This window comes from Leptonychotes weddellii, chromosome 2 (assembly GCF_054177405.1).
Source record: "Leptonychotes weddellii isolate Sample4059 chromosome 2, ASM5417740v2, whole genome shotgun sequence".
NCBI lineage: Eukaryota > Metazoa > Chordata > Mammalia > Carnivora > Phocidae > Leptonychotes > Leptonychotes weddellii.
This window is the reverse complement of record NC_138370.1, coordinates 61,805,976-61,827,699: the sequence shown is the minus strand read 5'-3', so window position 1 is coordinate 61,827,699 and position 21,724 is coordinate 61,805,976. Positions and strand designations below refer to the sequence as shown.

Genomic DNA, 21,724 nt, shown 5'->3' with positions numbered 1-21,724 from the left:
GAGTATCAGTTCTGGACCAAGCCCTTACTGAATATACTATTGTTAATAGTCTTTCAATTCTTTTAAATTTTCCACATGTATAACCAAATTATCTGCCAACAGTGATGTTATTTCCTTGCTTTCTAATTATTATACCTCTACATCTTCTAAAAGACTTCCAGAAAAGTTAGAAAAGTCCAGAAGTCTTCTTTAAAAAGCTAGACACTGGGCGCCTGGGTGGCTCAGTTGGTTAAGCGACTGCCTTCGGCTCAGGTCATGATCCTGGAGTCCCAGGATCGAGTGCCACATCAGGCTCCCTGCTCAGCAGGGAGTCTGCTTCTCCCTCTGACCCTCCTCCCTCTCATGCTGTCTCTCATTCTCTCTCTCGCAAGTAAAATCTTAAAAAAAAAAAATAAAAAAAATAGAATAAAAAAATAAAAAGCTAGACACTGAAGTGCACACCCCTGTCTTGTTTCTGACATTAATAGGAATATCCCTAGTATTTCCCAATCAACAACTTATTGTAGGGTAGAGTAGTTGTATTTAATCGTTTTAAAAATATCCATCTGTTCCCGTGGTAATAGGTTTTGTTTTTATTTAATGAAGCATGGATTTCAAATTATATTGAAATGCCCCTTTACCATCTATGAAGATGCTTTTTCTCCTCATATAAACCAGTATGGTGAATTATATTACTTCCTAATAATGAAACTTCCTTGCACTTTTAAACTTCACTTAGATGAGTGATGCTTGATTCTTTGCCAATTTTCCCACCCATATTCACAAGCAAGATGAAATTATTTCATTTGTGCATCATTGGACTTGGATATTTTTATATACTCTCATTTTAAAACATATAAAAGCTTTATCTGGATCCTATAAAAATTTATAGTGCATTGAAATTAGAATTCCACTTTGAAATTTAATGCACTTAAGTGATATATGCGGGTGGTAGTAGGTAGGGGTTAATTCCTCTATGAATTATTTCATCTATGATACTTAACCTATTTAAGTTTTCTATATCTTCTGGAATCTGCCATATATTTTTCTTTAAAATTAACCACATTATTTTGCTTTTTAAATATAATGGCTTGGAATTGGACATAATTGTCTCCCCCCCCTTTTGTTTTTGTTAGGGTATTGATTCTTGTATTTTTTTTTTTTTTTTTTAAAGATTTTATTTATTTATTTGACAGAGAGATAGACATAAGAGCACAAGCAGAGGGAGTGGCAGAGGGAGAGGGAGAAGCAGGCTCTGCACTGAGCAGGGAACCCGATGCGGGACTCGATCCCAGGACCCTGAGATCATGACCTGAGCCGAAGGCAGACGCTTAACTATCTGAGCCACCCAGGCGCCCACTTGTATTTGTTTCTTAATTGGCTTATCTAGTTTTTGTACAAAAAAAAAAAAATCACCATTCAGGCTTACTTACTCTGTATCTTCATTTTTTTTACTGCATTAATTTATTTCCTATCAACTCCTTCATACTACTTAAATTTCTTCAATTTCTCTAAGAACAATGTTTAACACATTTGACTATTTTTGGACTAGAGTCCCTTGAAAGAATCAGAAGTGAGGAACATAGGAATTTATGAAAACTGAGGGAGTTTGGCTATGAAAGGGAATAGAGAAGTGCATACTTAGAAGCGAACATTAGGTCTAAGTGACACTGTACATTTGGAATTGTTTTTAGGTGGGTAGAGTTCATCTTTTTGCAACAGGAGGCAGATGGCATGGACTGTCCAAAATGTGTATGTGGTCACTGTTAATGGCCCATTTGAGGTATGTGGTCATTAAATCAAAAATGAGTCCAGTTAGCACAGCTGTTTTCCTCTGGTAACATTCTACAGCTTGGGTATACATAAGACAGGCACAGTAGGAGACTCGGGCTTGTCTTGGGTTGGGGTTCTGTCAAATAGGTTTAAAAAAAAGAAAAAAGAGTGCATGCATGAAATTCTGCCTAAAATTCCATGGGGTTCATGAACATGTGGTAGATACAGTTTTTGCAAGATAATCTAAGAAGACCATAATACAAAACAGCATGAAGCAGGGAAATGGGTTTCTTAAATGCTACTCAGAATTTGATACTTGTGTATCAAACAAACAACAGCTGAAGCTTTGCTAGGCAGGATAAAAAAAGCTATCTTTCTCACCTCCTCGTACTAGCAATAATTTCTTGTTGGCCTTTGGGGATGGGACCCTATTCACCTCTATTTTTCTCCTGTTAGAAGGTATATGAGAATCTCTCAGGGATGCAAGTGTAGTGGATTTCTTTATTTAAGCTTACAAAATACATGCTTATAGAAAATTAAAACATTATAGAAATATATAAAGCCAATCATGAAAGTTCTCCCACAATTTTACTCCCTCACAAAGCCACTGGTAACAATGTGGTATTACTATTCCATTATTTTTTTATAGCATTAACAAGTTATTCTACAAAAAAATGCTTCCACAACTTGTTTTTTTACCTAAGAGTAAAGTTTGGACGTCTTATTATTAGTCCAGACATTCCTCACTCTTAATGGATAGAAATAAATTGCATGAAGGTACCATAATCTATTAAACCATCCCTTATTGATAGGACATTTGAGCCAGCTTTAATAATTAAAGAACAAAGGTGCAGTGAACTTGCTTGTGTACACTTGTCAGATTATTCCTATTAGGCAGTTTCCTAATCTTTTTAATGAAGAATTAGCCAAATGGCTTGAGCATTTTCAATATACTCTGAAAAACCCCCCTCCTAAGGGTTATAAACTTATACTCCCACCTACAGCATGCAAGATGGGATACTGGTATACTTTGGAAATGCTTATTCAAAATTATGGTGCAATTTTTTTATTTTGAAAAAAAAAATCTGTATCAATTGTTCTTGTCACTGTGTTTTCTAACTACAGAAAGTGAAGGGGGACACATTTTGTTGACTGATGGGGTATCAGGATCCTAAGAGCAGGGTTTCGAAAACTCGTATTTACCACAAGGAATAGGTATCAGCAACTTAAATAACACTTTTCCAGAAAGCCTTCAAAAAGGCTGCAGCCCTTGCTTGCCACAGCTACAAATACCTCCACTGGTATCTCATTAATTCCTCTAGGTTTTGATACCTATATTGGTATCCTACTGCTTGGGGAATAAATCCAAACTCCAAATGAGCTTTCTCCACCACCAACCAGCTGTACTCATTACTCAACTGCAGCAGACAATTCTTTGCCCCTAGAACACATCCCAGTTTCATAGGTCTGGTTTCATTCACTGTTATGCCTCATCCTAGGTATCGATACCAGTTTCCCTCTCTGCCCTCTCAAAGCTCAGCTCAAATACCCTCGACTCTGTGAAGTCTTCCACAGTGCTCTCTGGAAAAAAGCGATGGTCTTTTCCTCTGTGCTACTCTGGCTATTTGCCTTCATTTCTATTACAGCATTTCTGTAATAAGCTACTAGGGTCTTGGAGGACATACATCTTATACTTGGCTATCTCCTGAACAGTATCCAGTGCAGAACTTTATAGAACATGCACTCAAAAACTGTGGAATAAACATATATAAGTAAAACTTCAAATCCTTTAATCCCCAATTATTAGTCACAGATACTAGTTCTTAAAGGACTAAGACAAAAACAACCCCCCCCCCCAAAAAATGCAACTGCTCCCCTTGAAACAAGTCCTTATTATAGTAAGCAGTTTTGTAAGTTTTTTTTAAAAAGGTGTCTTTTAATAAAACTGTCAATTCTATCTTTAGAATAGTCATGTTCAACAAACCTACATATGCTTGATATCTGCATCTTACTTCCTAGGATCTCTATTTATTTTGGAAATAATAACACGGAGGGGCAGTTTATTGTAAAGTATGAAGCAGGAATCATTTAAGCATGTGAGTTTCTGCTTTATATTCCCAGCCAGAGCACAAAATGACTGGATATCCTCATCAACACCACGCTTTTTAAAAAAAAAAAAAAAAAAAGGGGAACCACCATGAAGATAATGCCATATTAAAATCTCTTTCTCTTGATAATTTCTGGCTTCCAGCTGACTGGATGAGTTTCTTCTGTCTGGAAACAGAAAATTAGAGAAGTTAAAACAAAGTATTATTAATTTGCTTTATATTAATAACTCTCTTCCTAACTAAAATAAGGCATCTGTTCTAAATTACATTGGTTGGCATTACATATTTAGCAGTTCTTTAACAATTTTAGGAATAGCTGACAAACTTTTGACATCATCTGAACCTAATAAAGGATGAATGGGTTCACTACAAATTCAGTTCATGGTTTTTCAACTCTAATAAAATTGCTATTTAGGTACTCTAGTAATACCAAAGTTTATGATTTTAAAGTTAATTTGCATAGGAATTTATTTGTTTGTGGTTATTCTTGATGTAAGATTTTCCCAATAATTATAGTAAGGATAAAATTAAAACAGTCTGTGGATTCGCCGGCATCAATGAAACCAATACAGAAATCTATGAGCAGACATTCGAGATGACAAATACTTAAATACTATAAAGATTATTTTCCCTTCTAATTTTTTTAATTTTTTATGTTGTTAATCACCATATATTACATCATTAATTTTTGATGTAGTATTCCATGATTCATTGTTTGCGTATAACACCCAGTGCTCCATTCAGTGTGTGCCCTCTTTAATACCCATCACCAGGCTAACCCAACCCCCACTCCCCTCCCCTCTAGAACCCTTAGTTTGTTTCTCAGAGTCCATAGTCTCTCATGGTTTGTCTACCCCTCCGATTTCCCCCCCTTCATTTTTCCCTTCCTGCTATCTTTTTCTTTTTAACATATAATGTATTATTTGTTTCAGAGGTACAGGTCTGTGATTCCTCAGTCTTACACAATTCGCAGCGCTCACCACAGCACATACCCTCCCAATGTCTATCACCCAGCCACCCCATCCCTCCCACCCCCCACCACTCCAGCAACCCTCAGTTTGTTTCCTGAGATTAAGAATTACTTTAAAATGAGAAAGCACTTGCAAAATTGGTATGGTTGATTTATTTTACTTCAAAATGTATGTGAAATAGAAAACTTACCGCTGTATCATCCTCTTTATACACTTTAATGGTTTTATCAGCTTCAGCTGTTAGTAACCGACTTTCAGACTGATCAAAAGCACAAGCAAATATTCCTGATTCACTGTCCAAAGATCCAGGCTGCACAGCTGCATGAACTCTCTGGAAATTGTAGCCAGTTCTCCAGTCCCAAAGATGCATAGTGCCATTGTCAGCTTAAAGGAAAAAATCTAATTAAACGTGGTAGCCTTTCAACAATTCAGCTTGGCAAACATTTAAGCACCATCCACGAGTCAAGCACCATGACCATAAAGACTAAAGTTATAAGACACAGGCACTCAAGCTTCTCTTAATATTGGTTTGTCTACTTTCATTTGTGCCTAAGTCAGAATTTATTATAGAGCTCAAAAAGCACCACAAAATGCTATCTAGTTCTGGAATACACAACCAAAATTTAGGTAATTCTCAGCATGAATACATTAGATTTATCATGTGGGAACTCAAAGAAGACTAAACCATGAAATATGCTACATGTATTACAAACACGCATGAACACACATAGGAACATCCAAATACACATTAATCAGGCAAGTTGTGCTGTAATACTTAGGTGGGATGGCTTAGAAATTTTACAAATGTTTACTCATTTACAAAAAAAAAAAATGACTAAAACACATTTATTATTAAAATCTTATTTTACCTCCAGAAACAAGCACTCCATCAGAATTCACTGTCAATGTGTTAATAATAGCATTATGACCAGAAAGATTTTGAATAAAACTTCCATCAGGGAATTTCCACTGTTTTATATTATCTGGAGAGCCAGATGCAAATGTATAACTGAAATAAGATGAAAAAGAATTCGTGATTAAGTAAACCAAGTTAAATAAAATGGTGAATTCAAAAAAGCTTTTTATGGTTGTATTCTACATGTGTACTTATGGATCTACAGAGTTGTGGCAAAATATTATTGTCGTACCAAGAGGTAAAAACACAAAGACATTTGTTCCAAGTCAAATCTCAAATCAGATCTTCAAATTATTTTAAATATATTTTAAGTCCTAGATTAATGTTTCTTATTTCCCCAATGCTCTCCACTGAGCTAAAGCCACAAATGTACAAACCCCTAAACTCAGATTAAGGACAAGGGGTTTTGAAACTATTCTGAACAGAGCAAGAGAGGGAGAGATGGGGCTACAGGAAGACAGGAAAAAAAGGAAAGAAACAGAGGGCAAGAGGAAGAGAGAGAAAAAGGAAGTTAACGAGGGGTGCCTGGGTGGCTCAGTCGTTAAGTGTCTGCCTTCGGCTTGGGTCATGGTCCCAGGGTCCTGGGATCGAGCCCCACATGGGGCTCCCTCTGCTCAGTGGGGAGCCTGCTTCTCCCTCTCCCACTCCCCCTACTTGTGCTCTCTCTCTCGCTGTTGTCTCTGTCAAATAAATAAAATCTTAAAAAAAAAAAAAAAGGAAGTGAACGAGAGGAAGAAAGGGAGTGAGGAAGACAGAAAAATGGAGGAAGAAGGAAATCATGGATAAGGGGGAGAGGGAGGACAGAAAAAAAAATCAATGTGACCAGAAAAGGGTCAGGGTGATGTGATTTAACTAACAGGTTGTGATCTTATGCCCCACTTCTATGGACACCCCGATTATAATGCTCAGGGTTCCTACTATTTTTTTCTATGTATACTACTTCCTCTTTAAGAATGAAACTATTCTATGTAGATCTCAGTATCCAATAACATTTCTGTCAAACACTAAATCCATCTTCTATTAGCCTCTACTTTGACACGCAGCTCTTAGCCATATTGTCTCATCTGCTATCATTTTTCACCTTGTGGAAAATTTTCCTCATCCTATATAGGTCATGAAGCAAAATACTACATAGGAAAAAAATTAAAGAAATGCACGTTCGTAAGTGGCACAGGCCTGGAAGTGACAATGGCTAAACGACTACCAAAGTAGCACTAATGTTAGTATTTCCATACTTACTCTAAAAATGGAAGAAAAAAGAGAAGCTAATTAATACACTTACTGTCTTGGATGTAAAACCACAGCCCTGACTGATTTTTTGTGATTTGTTAATGTGACTCTTGTTTTTCCAGCCACCAAGTCCCATAATCGTATTGTAGTATCATGGCTTCCTATAATGAAAACACATATCCACAAAATGCAGATCAGGAAAAATAATGCAAAAATCAAACATAAAAATATATGAATCAGTCTTCCATAGACACATACATACCAAATGAAAAGTCATACTAACTCCTGGCTCATTACTTTACAGCTCCAAACTTTTAGGTTGGTTTTAAATTTAATGCTAAAAAAATGCAGTAAATGCTTGAAGCACTGTCAACTGAACAGCTAGAACAAATGCAATTAACAAATACAGCAAATACATGATATTACCCCTCATGGAGGGGAAGGAAAAAAAACAAACGATTTTTAATTAACAAAATGCATCAAATGAAGAAATTATTTTCTACTCGTAAGGTCTATTATTAATCTTAACATTAGCAAAACAAGACTCAAACCAGCTCTAAAGGTTATTGGTCTCTGGGTATTTTGTCTTTTGGCTTCAGTTTCCTAGACAGTAATTCTGATACTATGAAACAATGTCTCAATCTATCTAACAGCACCATTTTCTAGTCAGACATTACATGATATTGGGTATGATATATTCTATGATACATAAAGAGTATGAGATAAAAACAATAAAATGAAATGTTACCATAGTAAATTTTAAACACGCACAGAAACAATGTACCTCTGCAACAAAGCAAGAGTCACCAGTGAATATGAAAAGTGTAGTAAAATCATGATGCATTCTGATCAAATACACTGTAAACTTAGAAAGTATCAATCATACCAGTAATAATCTGTGGTTCTGCAGCTTGACACCTCACCGTAGCAACTGCATTTGTATGTCCGGATAATGTATGTACACTGGCTTTAGTTCTCACATCCCAAATCTATAAAAACACGAGGGACATGCTGTCAGAGAGAACAGGTATTCATATCTCAGGCAGGTAACTGCACCAATTCAAAGCTGCGAATTTACCAGACAACTGTGCCTGAATAGAATGAAAAATCGTTTCAAAGAAAGATAATGATCTGTAAGCCAGATGGGGAATGTAGATAGGAGGCAGCTAACAGGAAAAAAAACCTGAAAGATCAGGGTGCTGAAAGTATAAGAATGGGCATAATGAGACTACTGAAGGAAATAGCTAACAGAAACTGTTGCAGTGATGGAATGGAACGTGTGAGTGTCCCATTTCAGAGGCAGGGCATTCCCAATAATAAACATGATGAGGCCACAGAACTGAAAATGAAGGTGGAAAAACATACGAGTCAAGAAACTGAAGGACAGGGCTATTGCTGGTCAAGGCAACTATCTTGAATTCTCTAACAAATAACATATGACTCCATGACCAAATATGCAGAGTGTAAGATGCAATACATTTACAAAGAAACACAAAGTTCTATTCCATTTACCCGTGCAGTTGAATCCCGACTACAGGTTACCAGCACATCAATTGTTGGGTGCAAATCCAAACCATACACTGCACTTAGATGTCCATGATAGTGCCTTATAACCTAAAAATAAAGCAGAAAAGTCAAAATCTCTATCATTATAAAGGAAAACGGTGGTTCATAATGTTTTAAACCCTTAACTCCAAGCTTACCTTATTATATTCAAGATCCCAGCATTTGACTTGTTTGTCTTCTCCACAGGAGAACAGGTAAGGGCTCCGCGTGCTTACTATCACACCACGCACTGTACTAATGTGCCCAGTTAATGACAGTTTTAATTTGCCACTAGCCAAGTCCCAGATCTGCAATCAAAGAATATTTAATTTTCCTTCTTAATTATCCCAAAGCAAATATTTAGATTCTTAATGTTAAAATTAAATATTCAAAAAGTGAAAGTTATAAACATATAAAACTTTAAAATTTGCAAAATAATCTCCCACCAATCTCCTCCCTTGTTAAGCAGGGGAAAACAGAATTAAAAAGCACGTTGAAACTGGGAAAATATTTGCAATAAGTGACAAAATCTTAACATATAAAAGGATATCACAGATAAAGTATGAATACTATATTAACTTAGGCAAGGATGGCAACAACTTAGGAAAAAAACAAAAAAAGAAAACCCTACAGAAACAACCTAAATGTCCATCAAAGGATGAATGGATAGAAAAAATGTGGTATCTATATATATCTATGTATACACACACAATGGACTATCATTCAGCCATGAAAAAGAATGGAATCTTGCCATTTACAACAATATGGGTGAACCTCAAGTGCATTATGCTGTGGGAAGTAAATCAGACCAAGAAAGACAAATACTATGTGATTTCACTGGTAAGTGAACTCTAAAAACAAACAAACAAAAAAAACCCAAGCTCACAGATACAGAGAAAGGATCAATGGTTGCCAGAGGTGGGGGTGGGGAGTGGGTGAAATGGGTAAAGAGTCAAGCGTACAAACTTCCAGTTACAAAATAAGTAAGTCATGGGGATATAATGTTCAGCATGGCAATTATAGTTAGTAATACTGCACTGCATATCTAAAAGTTGTTGAGAGTAGATCTTAAAATTCTCACTACAAGGAAAAAAAATTCTGTAACTACGTATGGTGACATGTTAACTAGATTTGTTGTGGTGATTTCACAACATATACAAATATTGTATCATTATGTTGTACACCTAAAACTAATATTGTATACCAATTATACCTCAATAAAAAAATATATACAGGTTGAAAAAACCTAAGAACAGCTTTATTAGGTATCAAAAAGTTCAACCCCACTAGAAAATTTTATGGACAGTTTTTAAAAGATTAGATAACCATTTCTGCTTAACACGTTAGTAGATATTTTTAAAGATACACAATCAGTGTGTTGAAAAGGATCCTCTCATATACTGCAAATTATCAATTCACCCATTTTGGAAAATAATTTGTACTTTGGGTGTCAACTTCAAAAATGTTTGACCCATTAATTCCATATCTGGGAATCTGTCATAACAAAATAATTTAAAATACAGCAAAAAGCTTTAGGCACAAAATTACAGCACTGTGATAGTGAAAACTTCGATGTCTAACAATAGGAAGATTACAGAATATCTAAATGATATATCATGAAACCATTTATAAAAAGTTCATTTTTTCACAACAATATGCCTCTGATATATTAAGTGGAAAAAAAGCAGAGTACAAAATTACATATCAATCATGATTTTTTATTTATGTATTTTTTTAATATTTGAGAGAGAGTGTGTGCGTACAGGGGAGGGGTGGGTGGAGCAAAGGGAGGAGAGAGTCTCAAGCAGATTCGTGCTGAGTAAGGAGCCTGAGATCCGGACCTAAGCTGAAACCAAGAGTCGGTTGCTTAGCTGATTGAGTCACCCAGGCGCCCCATCATGATTTTTTTGAAGATACACATTTATACACACAGGAAAAAAGCTCAGACGGAAATGTAATGACACATATGCACAGAAATAAATACTAAAAAGAAATTCGTTCAAATTATCTGAGTGTTGGATTATGTATGGGTTTGTGTTCTTTTATACTTTTCTGTATTTTCCACATTTTTTATATATAAGCATGCTTGAATTCTGCAATCAGAGGAGAAAAAAACTTAAATATCAAGGAATCAGTGGTAGGTAGTCAATATGTACTATTTGGAAAAACCTGTTATTTAAATACCACTTTCCAAACATATTTATTTGAAACAACGAACTGATAAAGATAGGAAGTTTTACTCCATACTCAGGTCTAAGAAATCAGAGGAACTCCAACAGCAACTCCCACCTAGGAAAATAAGATTAAATTTAAGTAGCAAATAAAAAGTCGTAATTTTTTTTTCTTCCTCCTTCCTATTACCTTTATAGTTCTGTCAGCAGATCCAGTTACAAACCACTGATTTCCAGGTTCTACGGCAATACAGCGAACCCAGCCAAGATGCCCACTGATCACCTGTATAAAACAAAAGGAAGAATGGGCAGACTCATTACATATAAGTTAGAGTTTATTCAATTTCAATTTATGACACAGAAGTCAAGTTTATCCTCCTCATATCTTCAAATACATTTATAAAAGTATTTGACAATTAGATTTTAGAATTACAAATATTACCTTCAATCAGTAAATAGATACACACAAACTATGATATAGCTATACAATGGAATACTACTCAGCAATAAAGAGGAATATATTAATACATGCAACAACCTGGAGGATTCTCAAAGGCATTAAGCTGAAGGAAGTCAGTCTCAAAAGGTACATACTGTGTAATCCCATTATATAACAAAATTGAAAAAAACACAACTATAGTATGGATAACAGATGAACAGTTGCCAGGGGTACGGAAAGGTATGACTATAAAATAATAGCACAGGAGTGCTTTTTGAGTTGATGCAACTTCTATATACTGATAGTGGCAGTGACTACCCAAAGTTATACATCTATTAAAACTTATTAGGTCTGTACACCAAAAGAAAGTCTATTTTAGTGTATAACTAGAGAACTAAAATTCAACATACGTGTAGCTATGGTTTCCCTACCATATACATTTCATTTTAGATCTGGTACATTTTGAATTATTTTAATTTAATACAATTAAAAAGATAATAGCGCCAAAAAAATATCGTTACATGTTGTTCTTCCTCCTGGCCTTCATATTAAGTACTTCAAACACTTAGAGAAAATTTATTTCATCCGTTCTCCACGTTTTAATAGCTTTCTGTCAACGTTTTATACTGTATCCTATAGTATATATATATATATGTAGTATAGTAGTATACTATAATATGGTATAATAGTATATATATGTATATAGTACATATATACATATATGTATATATATATATATACACACACACACACATGCATATATGCACATGGTTTTTACTTGTCTCCTTCCTAAGATGTCTTTTAAGATTGTGCCTAAAACCCTTCCCCCATCCCATCTCAGATCAGTTCTCATATTCACTCCTTTTTTCCTTATTCTATTCCTGAGCTCTCGGTAAGTGGAAAGCAATCATCATTCCTGCAGTGGAATAACATACAGATTCACTCACCCTGTAGAGTTTCCATGGTGGGTGCCACTGGGGTTTTGGCATCGTAGGGGCTTTTTTAGCCATCAGTGCAGAGTTCTTGGCATTGCCAGCCTCCATAACAGCCTAGATAGAGAACAGATTACATTATCATTAAAGACATCATACCTAACATGTCATGTTCATTCAAAAAAGAAAAATTCAGAAAGGAGATTTGTAAGTTTTTCCTTAATTGAAGAGGAAAAGCCAAAATAGTTGCATAAATAGAAAATGATGTCATAACTGAGACTTCTAGTCAGAACTGTATTTTCCGTATGTTAATTTTAATTTTAAAAATCAATTAAAAAAATCTCAGAGGCAGAACATTAGAGTTAAGAGCACATATCACTGTGCGTGGGTTCATGAACGCTGCTCTGCTAATTACTAGCTAACTGGCTTTAGGTAAAAATTATATAACCTCTGTGCCTGCTTTGTAAAATGGAAAGAACAGTGCCTACCTCAGACAGTTACTGTGAAAATAGTGTTACTACTCTGTAAATGCTCAGTGTAAGCTCCTATTATTATTTGAGTAATTGTAAGTGGATTAATGTCATTGCCTTTCATTGTTGTATTTTAACATTATCGACTTAATAGCAAAAAGAGAAACTTTCTTCCAAAAAATATTTAATATTTTATTTTTTAAATTTAAATTCAATTAATTAATATATAGTTTTAGTTTCAGAGGTAGAGTTCAGTGATTCATCAGTCTTATATAACACCCAGTGCTCATTACATCACGTGCCCTCCTTAATGCCCATCACCCAGTTACCCAATCCCCCCACCCCCCTCCCGCAACCCTCAGTTAAGAGTCTCTTATGGTTTGCCTCCCTCTGATTGCATTTTGTTTTATTTTTCCCTCCCTTCCTCTATGCTCCTCTCTCTTATTTCTTGAATTCCACATATGAGTGAAATCAGAGGATTACTGTCTTTCTCTGACTTATTTCGCTCAGCATGATACGCTCTAGTTCTATCCACGTCATTGCAAATGGCAAGATATCATTTTTTTGATGGCTGAGAAATATTCTATTGTATTTATACCACTTTTCTTTATCCATTCATCTGTTGATGGACATCTGGGCTCTTTCCATAGTTTGGCTATTGTGGACATTGCTGCTATAAACACGGGGGTGCAGGTGCCCCTTCGGATCACTACATTTGTATCTTTCAGGTATATACCTAGTAGTGCAATTGCTGGGTCATAGAGCAGCTCTATTTTTAACTTTTTGAGGAACGTCCATACTGTTTTTCAGCTTGCATTCTCACCAACAGTGTAAGAGGGTTCCCCTTTCTCTACATCCTTGCCAACATCTGTTGTTTCCTGCCTGACTTTTTAATTTTAGCCATTCTGACTGGTGTGAAGTTGTATCTCATTGTAGTTTTGATTTGCATTTCCCTGATGCCGAGTGATGTTGAGAATTTTTTCATATGCTCATTGGCCACCTGTATGTCTTCTTTGGAGAAATGTCCATTCATGTCTTCTGCCCATTTCTTGACTGGATTATTTATTTTTTGGGTGTTGATTTGATAAGTTCTTTATAGATTTCGGATACTAGCCCTTTATCTGATAAAACTTCCATAAATATCTTCTCCCATTCTGTAGATTGTCTTTTTGGTTTTGTCAACTGTTTCCTTTGCTGTGAAAACCCTTTTTACCTTGATGAAATCCCAATAGCTCATTTTTGCCTGTTTCCCTTGCCTTTGGAGAAGTTTAAGTAATATTTTAAAAGGTATTCCAGCTGATATACCATCTACTATGGTGAGCATCCATCCATCCACCCCAAAAATACTTAAGTCTGTAAGTTCCTACCATCAAGAAGCTTATATTACCTCCTCCTTAGGAGACAGAAAGCCTGGGCAGAGATCTATGAATGGAGGCAAAAGAAGAAATGTGGTGGGAAGACCACAAATTCATTCATTTGGCCTGCAGTTACTCGTGACAGCATGATAAAATAAACTAGATATTTTCAGTTATTCTTTTTGTAATTACTTTCACCAGTAACATTAGCTGCCATTTACTTACAAATAGATAAACTTCCATATTTCTAAATGTTCATTTATAAGATACTACTTCTACAGCCTATGAATATTACATTACTAACAGTACTCAACTCAAACTGTGTAAACCAACTTAGAGTTTAAAAAAAGAGATTTTCATATCTAACACATACTAATAGAAGTTTCACAACAGCATTCCGTGTATTTTTAATAGTGGACAATAAAACATCACACTACCTATATCAAAATACATATTAGATAACAATGTGCAAGAGACACAGAATTTAGAATTTTAAATTCTAAAAAATATGCAAAATCACTAGCAACTTAAATTTTAGGGCTATAAAATATTAACTGGCTCAGTCAGCTGCTATTTACTTAAACGACAAGCAAGGAGATTTTTCATTTATTTAACATTTAACCTCAGACTCTTGGAATAAAGGGAAATAAGGCAACGAGCTCCAAAAGATGGAAACCTGCAGCGCGAACGGACACAGAGAAACTTACTGAAGTCATCCCTGCAGGCTGTGAACGGTCAGAAGCCCCTGGATGTCGGTATTCACCTCCAGTAGGTGCACTACGATTTGCATCAACCCTAAGGCAAAGGAAGTATCACATTCTAAGTAATTAACTGTCTCCAGTCATGTGTTGTGCAGAACCAACTCTTTAAATTTTTGTAAGCAATGATAAAGGAAAATGTCACATAACACATAATTATAAAGAAATCTTAAAAATGAGAAAAAAATGTAAACAATCAATTATGCTTTCAAAATCTCTGTAATTATACCTGGTCTGAGAAGAAGGTAATGCCACAGCTAAGGATTGTGCGGCTGATTCACTTGGCATTCTTTGGATCTTAGTATCTGCTGTCAAAGCAACCCCTGTTTAAAAAAATAAATAAATCAATTCCTTCTAGTAGCTATCTTTGATTTCATTTACATGGGTTTAAAATAAAATACTGAAAGAAAACATGTGATTATCTCCAGGTGGTAATATTACAAAAATTTCTCTTATGTTTTGTCTTTTATTTCTAACTTTTTTATAATAAATATAACTTAAAACCACAGAACTCAAATTTGACTTAATCACAAGTAGCTTGGTATTAACATACCCAAGATAATAAAGTTAAATTTCTATTATCTTGGAACATTACCATAAGCAGTTCCCAAATGTTTTCAAGAATGAATGTAAATTACTAAGCAAGAGGCACCAATTTACCTGTACTTTCAACATGGTAAATCCTATCTTCTAAAATTACTAGAACCTAGATATACTAAGCTTTTTGTCCTCCACCCCATTATACTAGCCACTCCATTTATGTGCCAACTGTCTATACACACAGACATCTAGTAGACATTTCTATCATACCTGCTTCTATACTAACACTTCTATCACTTTTATAAGTTTAGTGATAATAACATGTCTGTTTAAACCTCCATATAAGCATGGTTTAGCCTGGAGCACTCTTACTAAGTCTGAATTCCTAGCATAACACCTGAAAAAATGTAGGTGATTAAGAATGTTTGCTGAATGAATGCGTATGAAACTGAGTATTAATTAACTACCATCTAAAAAGCTATGCCTGGATGCCTGGCTACTGAGCTTGTCTTGCATTTTACAGGCAATTAGAATCATATTATTGGTTCATTTATGGAAATGTCTGTAAGATATTTTCAGTATGTAATAGCTCACTTACCAGGTCCTGGTGGATATGGATGTGTACCTGTCACCAAATACTCAACTTCTTGTCCTTAAAAAAGGAAGAGGAATCATCATCAATGGCAAATTTATCATATATATATATATATATATAAATCTCTTTTAATGAATATTAAATTACCAACTGAATTTCCCAAATTTTCCCAACTAAACCCAAACCTCAGAACCAAGATATATTGATTTTTGTTTTGACTTCTGAGGACCATGTACACAGCTGTTTCCTTGACCATTTACTAATATGATGTCAAGAAAGCTGTATAATTGTAATGGTGTGTACAGAGATCATCCTATCAAGTAACAACCCACTCTCTGGTTTTTCTTCCAAGCAAATGATTTCTCTGTGGAATCTTAAGATTATCTTTATTCACTGCAATGTCAGTGCTTAATATCACTTTTCTGAATGGTAGCCAAAATAGATGGTCTTTCCATGGATTAGAAATTTTTCCTTTAGTCTCCACTGTGACCTTCTCTATATCCTAAGAATTTCTGCCATTATTATTCTACCACTTTTTTTTTATTTCCTCTAAGAAAAAATCCACCAACCAATAATCTCAACTCACACTCCAATGAGAAAATCAACACTTCTGCTATAATACCGGTATAGTTGTTCAATAGGTTACGGCTCTAATCAGTCCTTTTGGGACAGGCACTAAAACATTTCATTTTTCCATTTTTAAAATATTAAAGTCCTGACATTTCTGATAACACATACTCACCTTGATTGGCAGGATACTGTTTATGACCATATGAATCCGATGCATTCTGAGGACATTTCTCTTTAAAATTTTCTTTTGAAGTAGGCATATGCAACACAGGACCATACTCATTACGCAGCTTGATTGCCATTTTCCGTTTGTGACTATTTAAAAATTATGAACATAAGAATGTGTCCTTGAGTGCTTTAAATATATTAGCCAATGGAAATATATTCAGATAGCCAAGAAACACAAGTACTTAAAAAGCTTAGGTTTGCCTAATCATGTAGAAAAAATTCTATGAAGTTTTTAAAGTTAAATAGTATTTTAAAAAGCTCGAAACTTCCAAGTGCATTTCCACACTTTTGTTCACAATCCACCACATAGCATCCATTAAGTCTAAGTAACATTTTAGTTTGTTAACCAATAAATACAAAACCTTTCATGATAAATTATCCAGGGTCTGATTTAAAAATATATAGAAACTAATACATCCTTTTAAAAACCTCAAAGTCAATATACTTTCCTTCAAATGTGTAAATATAAAAGTATAGTAAAAGCTTCTACCATAACCCTTACTGGATGTATCTAAAAAGATTAATTAGAACTAACCAAAGTACTTAATTAGTCCAGTATTTTTAAAAGAAATGCACTTATTAATTTTAAGAACAGCCCACTTTATAAATTAAATATAAACGCTTGTCTTAGGAATTAAGTAGATTTTAAAAGGGTAAAGGACAAAGAAGGAACACTGCACATAATGCAATCCCAGACTGGAGCTGGAGATGTAGAACCAAAAATATGCCACCACTCAAAAATCTTCATCATACTAACGAGAAAAGATGGGAGTAGAGGTACTGGCCAGGTACAATTTCAGCTCAGCAAGGCTCTGAGAGCAGCGGGAAGCTGAAAGCACATACAAAGTGATTGATTATAAAATATAACACCTAAAAGGGACTCTCCTAATTACTGGGTATTTATAAATGCAATTAATTAATGGGTTTTTTACTGTGAAAGACAAGGCCAAAAAAAAGTTAAATCAGCTTAAATCATGCCCAAACACCATTCATTACTGAACAGATATCCTATGTTAGTACCACTCACTGATCTTTAAAGGTCCCCCTCTCCCTGCTCTCTTCCCCCAACATTAGAAGCCTAAATTATCTAGCAACTGAAAAGGAACAATACCTACCTCTCTTCATCCAAAGGCACAGGTTTTCCATTATCAGCTACAAACATGTCATGGGTTCTCTTCAATGACCTGAACACAAGTGTGTGCACAGAATGTTTCTGTACCTCCTAGAAAGAAAGAATATAATCACATACCTAGCTACAAATTACACATACCATAACCTAAATTAAAGTCAAATTAGTTATACACTTTACATGTTTAAATATGTAAAAAGCTTTGTACCACTCACCATAGCTATTTGTAGCAAACTATAGGAGTCAAGTTCAGAGAAGAGGAAACTCCTCTTTGGCCAGAGCCCCAGGTATACCAATTAGTGATGCCTGAGCTTAGTCATTTATTCAACAAATATTTACTGAGCTCCTACCATATGTCTGGCAGGTACTGTGTTAGAAGCTAACAAAAGAATGATGAAAAGGCAGCCATGGTCCCAGTTCTCAAGAGAAAACAAAAATAAGCAACACATTTTGATAAGCGCTATGAAGGAAACAAGCAAGGGGCTGGGGCAGAGAAAAAACTTAAGATAGTTATGAAAGATCTTTCTGAGGTGTTAGTTAAGCAGAGAGTTAGCCTTGTGCAGAATAGAGGTAAGAACAATCCGGGCAGAGAGAAAATGCCATGTACACAGGAGTTTGGTAGCTGCAGTGATGGCGGGAGCTGCAAAAGAACTGTGTATGTTCCGTAGGAAGGTGGACTGTGATGCTGAGATGAGGTTCCAAGGGTAGACAAAAGTCCAGACCAAGTTAAGGATTTTTTTTTTTAGATCACTGCACTAGTCTATCCTTTTGCTCTAAAAAATCGGGCCAATAAAGGATTTTAAGCAGAAAAAAAATGAACAACCTACATTTTTAAACAGATCAATTTACGGGGGCGGGGAGGGGGAGTGAAAACAAAAATGGAAGCAAGAACACCGGCAAGGGAGCAAATGCACTTGCCCGGAGGAAAGATGATGTTGGTCTGAATTAAGGTGAAGACAGTGGATATGGACAAGAATCAAGAAATATTTCTGAGATAAGACGGACAAGGCTGGCTAACAGAACAGCTGATGCAAAACTTCAAAATGGCAGGTTTTCCTGAGGAAGAGCTGAAGGAAGGCACAAAGTTAACACCAGAGAGGACTGCCAGTCTTTTAGAACACACAACCACTGACACTACTCTGCAGACGGTGAATTCCAGGGGTCCAGAAGCCCTGCCTCCGGGGGCACTGCCGAGCTCAAGAGTCAAATAAGAACTGTAGAAATTCTCTCAGGCTTCTCGCCCCCGGGGGTAACCTCCAGCGAGTGCTCCCATCCGGCCTCCCTCTATCCCTGAAAACCTTAAAAGAGACTACCGGCCTCTGCCAGAGAGCCTCCCTTCGCAAGCCTCTACCTTCCCCAAACTCCAAACACCCTCGTTCCCCCACGCCAGCCGCCAAAAACATTCCAGATGCGAACGACCCCTCAGCGCTCAAGTGCCACTTTACCTCCACCATGATGCTGCCCTGTAACGCGCCGCTCCAGGAGACAAGAAACGCTAGTCAGCAACACAGAAACCGCCGCCACAACTCTGCAGTCCCTTCCGGAATCGAGTGCCCTGGCGCCGGATGTAAGGCAATCCGCGCAGGCGTACTGGTCGCCCGACGGCCTTCTGGGATCGAGGGGCGGGCCTTTTTCTTCGGGGGCGTGGCCTCGGCCCTGCGGTAGGAGGCTTTTACCACCTCGTACCTTAAGGGTCTCTTACGGATCTCCGAGGAAGTCTTGAAATAACGTTTTCTGCCTTATTGTCAGACTTAAACAGTTTGGTTTAGGGATGTGGTTGTTTGCGCTGTGTTTCCCGAAATTAGTCCTTTTTTTTTTTTTTTCAGCGAACCTAAGGAATCAGTGCTAGGGAGGGTCTGGTGAGAGCGAATCCCGGTGAGCCCTAAAACTCTTCAATCGTCCTGTCCTCTGGGGCTCACCGCTGTGATTTACGTCGCCTGCTTCCACTACTTGGCTAAACTTGGCTGGAAGCATTTTGACGCCTTTGTAGCCTTAGCTCCTAAAGGCAATTCCACTTATACTGTCCAGTTAACACTTGTTGAAGGAATATTGTAGAATAGTTTCAATTTGAGAAAGTTTGCAAAGATTTTTTGTTTTAGCATTATATGGCAAAACCCCAAATTTATTTTATGCTGCATAGATTTTTTTTTTAATCCCTCAAAACTGCATAATTTTTGGCCATCTCCTACTTGTCTGCTAGTTAATGTGGCGCCAACAATGCCAGGGTACAGCTTTTCAAAAGCTGGTGGAAGACACAACTGAAGACTTGAGCCATTTTTATTTATACACATCCTGGTGCCAAAGTATTGGTATTTTATCTTGTTTTTTGCTTAGGTAAAATGCAGTTTTCTATCAATCCTGCCCCATTACTTTTCTATGTAAAAAGAAAAACTGATAGAGATGGACACTTGTAAACTTGATAGACAAACCTTTCACTGGCCTGGTTTGTTCCTTAACCTAATCAATTCCACTGATCTTCTCCTCAGAGCATATAGCATACGCTTTGAGAGGGGAAAAAAATCTTATCAAAAGTATAGCAATGTGAATTGATAATCTCATTAGAAATTCATTGATTTTTAATTAATCAAAAACAGTAAGGTCACGTTTCTACTTGAAAATACAATCATCTTTGAATTTGAGTGTGAGTTTGGCCTACTAAGTAATTTTCTGTAACAGTGGCCACTGGTGGTAGGCCTTGCAAAGAAATTCCATAATTGTAAAAATATGTACTTGGGAAGCTATACCATATTATAACTTTCCCATAGATATAATAACTATACAAAACAATTTGATTTTAAGGCAATAAAATTATAGAAATATAAACAAGATTCTAATATACCTATGGCAATATAATAACTGTCTAGTTGGACCTATTAACATGTTAATCATCCTGGAAAAATTTTATAAACCCAGACTCATAAAAACATTGTAATAGTTGAGGTAAATTGCACTAGATTGTGCTTCTTTTATTTTATTTTTTTAATTTTATTGTTATATTAGTCACCATATGTTACATCATTCGTTTTTGATGTAGTGTTCCATGACTCATTGTTTGCGTATAACACCCAGTGCTCCATTCAATACGTGCCTTCCTTAATACCCATCACCAGGCTAACCCATCCCCCCACCCCCCTCCCCTCTAAAACCTTCGGTTTGTTTCTCAGAGTCCATAGTCTCTCATGGTTTGTCTCCCCCTCCGATTTCTCCCCCTTCATTTTTCCCTTCCTACTATCTTCTTTTTTTTTTTAAACATATAATGTATTATTTGTTTCAGAGGTACAGGTCTGTGATTCATCAGTCTTACACAATTCACAGCGCTCATCATAGCACATACTCTCCCCAATGTCTATCACCCAGCCACCCCATCCCTCCCACCCCCCACCACTCCAGCAACCCTCAGTTTTTTCCTGAGATTAAGAATTCCTCATACCAGTGAGATCATATGATACATGTCTTTCTCTGATTGACTCATGGATCTATGAATTACCTGTTTTGTATGCAAATTTTATATTTATATCAGAACCTGAGATTTTGTTTTGTTTTGTTTTTTTGGTGAAAGAATCCATAGATTTCTTTGGATTCCAAAAAAGATCTAGGGCCCAGGAAAGGTTAAGAATCTCTGTCCTGTAGGATTTTGATGGACTCCTGTCTCACATTTAGGTCTTTCATCCATTTGGAGTCTGTTTTTGTGTGTGGTGTAAGGAAATGGTCCAGTTTCATTCTTCTGCATGTGGCTGTCCAATTTTCCCAACACCATTTGTTGAAGAGACTGTCTTTTTTCCATTGGACATTCTTTCCTGCTTTGTCGAAGATTGGTTGATCATAGAGTTGAGGGTCCATTTCTGGGCTCTCTATTCTGTTCCATTGATCTATGTGTCTGTTTTTGTGCCAGTACCATACTGTCTTGATGATGCTAAGCGAAATAAGTCAGAGAAAGACATGTATCATATAACCTCACTGATATGAGGAATTCTTGATCTCAGGAAACAAACTGAGGGTTGCTGGAGTGGTGAGG

General features: G+C 36.2%; 1 protein-coding gene across 1 annotated transcript; it reads right to left on the bottom strand.

The window, feature by feature from the left end:
• Nucleotides 1-3,839: 3,839 nt before the first annotated feature.
• PLRG1 (pleiotropic regulator 1) lies at nt 3,840-19,286 on the bottom strand. Its single transcript, XM_006727258.3, has 15 exons — nt 19,155-19,286; nt 17,696-17,802; nt 16,525-16,667; nt 15,786-15,839; nt 14,877-14,970; nt 14,597-14,684; nt 12,080-12,181; nt 10,884-10,976; nt 8,681-8,830; nt 8,490-8,591; nt 7,864-7,966; nt 7,030-7,138; nt 5,701-5,840; nt 5,022-5,215; nt 3,840-4,026 (listed from the first exon to the last, which is right to left on the bottom strand). The coding sequence occupies exons 1-15, from the start codon at nt 19,161-19,163 to the stop codon at nt 3,967-3,969; spliced, it is 1,548 nt and encodes a 515-aa protein (XP_006727321.1). The 5' UTR covers nt 19,164-19,286; the 3' UTR covers nt 3,840-3,966.
• Nucleotides 19,287-21,724: the final 2,438 nt, after the last annotated feature.